Below are 3,288 nucleotides of genomic sequence, written 5' to 3'. Positions count from 1 at the left end.
CATACATTCACACATTCATCATATAATACGCATTTCTTTTGGAAGATGATTCCAAATTAAGGGGGCAAATGATGAAAAAGCTCTTCCATCTTCATTGATACTTGCAAAACAGTTCACGAACAAATTAAATTTTCAGAAAAGTCAACAAAATTTACAGCATTTTAAATCAATTCTAAATTTTTTTTTTAACTTGAAGTAGAAACCATGATCCTCCAACAATTGTTTAAATCAAACTCCATACACCCTTGGACAATGTTTAGACACTGTAACTTAAAATATATTATTTTTAAGTACATGTACATTGTGAGCAAAATCAGCCTTTACACTGACATTTCAGATCGTCCAAATAGGCCTATTAGGAATACTGCGTAAGGCACTAATATAGTGATAAGGCTGCAGGATGTGTGAGAACCTATACGCTCTGGCCGTCTAAGTGAAAACATATTACGTCTTTGGTATGATATGGTGTATGTTATATATAATTTTATATACATAAATGTATATATATACATATATATATTATATATATTAATGTGTGTATATATATAACATTTGTGTGTTGTTGTTGTTGTTGTTGTTGTTGTTGTTGTTGTTGTTGTTGTTGTTGTTGTTGTTGCTGTTGTTGTTGTTGTTGTTACGTCTACATGTATTATGTGTATTTCTTTTTTTTTTTAAGACACGCCATAGAGACAAATCAACTCACTCCCCAAGGAAAGCTGTGTTACGAGAGGAATAGCGTTGAACTGTTTGTCTGTGATCGCATTTGCAAAAACACTTTCCACCACGCTCCTGACCAGAGTTGAGGTTTGGGGAAGGACCAGGAAAAGGTACTGGTTGCCGTAGAAAAACGGGTTTCGAGGACCACGGTACTCCACCACTTCCTGAAAGTTAATTAGTTGTTTGTAAGTTAGGAAAGGGGACTAAAGAGAATAACTGTTGATATCTCGCTACGAAGATACAACTATTTCTGTAACTTCAAAGATGATAATGATAATGATAATGATAGCCATAATCATAAAGAATAACGATGATCACAATGTTGATCATAATAATCATAATCATTTAAATAACAACAATAATAATGATAATAATAATGATAATAATAATAATAATAATAATAATAATAATAATAATAATAATAATAATAACAATGATGATGATGATGATGATGATGATGATGATGATGATGATGATGATGATGATGATGATGATGATGATGATGATGATGATAATAATAATAATAATGATAATAATGATAATAATAATAATAATAATAATAATAATAATAATAATAATAATAATAATAATAATAATAATAATAATAAAAATGATAACAATTTCTGATTATTTTCCTTTATCATTCATTGTTAAAATTAACAGAATCGCTTAATTTCACAGTTTTGGGCTCAGTTTACATAATTTCATAATTTTTCTTGCAGTTAAAAGACACTTTGTCCTACCTCCCCAGTGGCCAGCGTGCCATTGACAGCGTTGATGTACAGTCCATGCAGCGCGAAGCTCCCGACGTCCCACACCACAACGGTGTACAATGTACCACTAGCAGACGTCCACGTGACCTCGGGGGTGTAGGCGAGAGACCTCTGGCTGGTACTGGACAAGGACAACGGGTCTACTCTTTGATCGTTCACAGCTGGCACCTTGAATGAGTGACCACACGCGAACACCGTTTCTGAAAGCAAAGGACGACAAGATTATTGACCTGGTACCTGGATACCTGGAGGTGTCATCTCTGACTCAGAGGTTGACTTGTAATGACCCCCCATCCTTCACGGTCGCGAACTTTCGTTGCACATTCTGCCATATCCAAGCTAGTTAGTCCATTTTCTTATATTGTCTTTTCATGTTATTTTGCCTTCCTCTGGCTCTCCTGCCCCACATCTTTCCTTCAAGCATCTCTTTCACAATGGCCTCGTGTCGTTTTAAGGATTATTAACCATACAACTCAAAAGATTTCAAGATGAAAAGGCAGGGATAGACGACGTAAAACTTGGCAGGATGGCGTTAAAGAGTTCTTCCAGAAGAAAAACATAATATATACGCAATAGAAGCCACCCACCAATATCTTAATCGAACATTGCACCTCCCTTGGACATTTAACTGTACAAAGGAAGGACAAAGTAAAGCAATTTTTATACTTGACAAAAGTCTATCAATCTATCTATCTATCTATCTATCTATCTATCTATCTATCTATCTATCTATCTATCTATCTATCTATCTATCTATCTATCTATCTATCTGTCTGTCTATTTATCTATCTATCTATCTATCTATCTATCTATCTATCTATCTATCTATCTATCCCGTTCTCACTCTCTCTGAGTTTCTCTCTCTCTCTCTCTCTCTCTCTCTCTCTCTCTCTCTCTCTCTCTCTCTCTCTCTCTCTCTCTCTCTCTGTCTCTCTCTGTCTATGTCTCTCTGTCTCTGTCTGTGTGTGTGTGTGTCTGTTCTTCCCCCTCTCCTTCTTTCTCTCTCTCATCTCTCTCGCCTTCTCTCTCTCTCTCTCTCTCTCTCTCTCTCTCTCTCTCTCTTTCTCTATCTCTCTTCTGCACTCGATCTTTGTGTACAACACTCAGTCAACTGTTTGCAAACGTAGAAACAACAGAAGAAATACATTTGGCAGATCCCACTAGATGCGAGAAGAGACAATCATTTTAATATAGGCGTACAATTTAAAATAATTTCGAAACTAAGATCTTTTTCTCGTTAGGGAAACAAAAATAACCCACAGCTATTATGACATACAAACTTTGCTACGTCAGAATTAAAACGTTCTCTCTGCTCAGTATTTAGTTTTTAGGAAACTAAAGATTACGAGTTTCACATCATCTCAAGATATTTTAAATGCAATTCTTTGAACATTTTGATAATAACTCAGAAGAATCTTATGACTTGTATAGAACTGATAGATCAATTGGTTTCAGATTTCATGGTCTTAGAAACTCAAAAACGGCCCAAAATGTGAGTTATAACTTTGTTATTCTAAGGAGGGTAGCGGTTACAGATCGTGCACACCGATTGTCATTTACAAATACCATTTAAAATAAAATAAGAATAAGACCCCCCAAAAAAACTAAAACAAAAACAAAAAAGCAAAAAACAAAAAAGCAAAAACAACAATAGGCTTATATTGTACTGTCCAACATAAGCTACATAAACAAGGGGCTGTTTCAACTAAAGCTATTTCACTTCTAACACATAACAACAACACACTATTCGTAATAGATACTCATATAATAAATAACTATCTGAAGTTATAATTAAATA

The 3,288-nt window shown here is 34.5% G+C and overlaps 1 protein-coding gene across 1 annotated transcript in view; it reads right to left on the bottom strand.

The window, feature by feature from the left end:
* The window catches only part of LOC101850014, a gene marked incomplete at its 3' end in the record, with an annotated part of 14,238 nt that overhangs the window by 6,331 nt on the left and 4,619 nt on the right, over positions 1-3,288 (bottom strand). Inside the window, 2 exon segments of the mRNA XM_013084569.2 lie at positions 704-881; positions 1,461-1,690. Of these exon segments, the coding sequence (XP_012940023.1) occupies positions 704-881; positions 1,461-1,690 (408 nt within the window).

Source organism: Aplysia californica, unplaced genomic scaffold, assembly GCF_000002075.1.
Source record: "Aplysia californica isolate F4 #8 unplaced genomic scaffold, AplCal3.0 scaffold00302, whole genome shotgun sequence".
NCBI lineage: Eukaryota > Metazoa > Mollusca > Gastropoda > Aplysiida > Aplysiidae > Aplysia > Aplysia californica.
The sequence above is the reverse complement of the archived record's forward strand: the minus strand, read 5'-3'. Positions and strand labels throughout refer to the sequence as shown.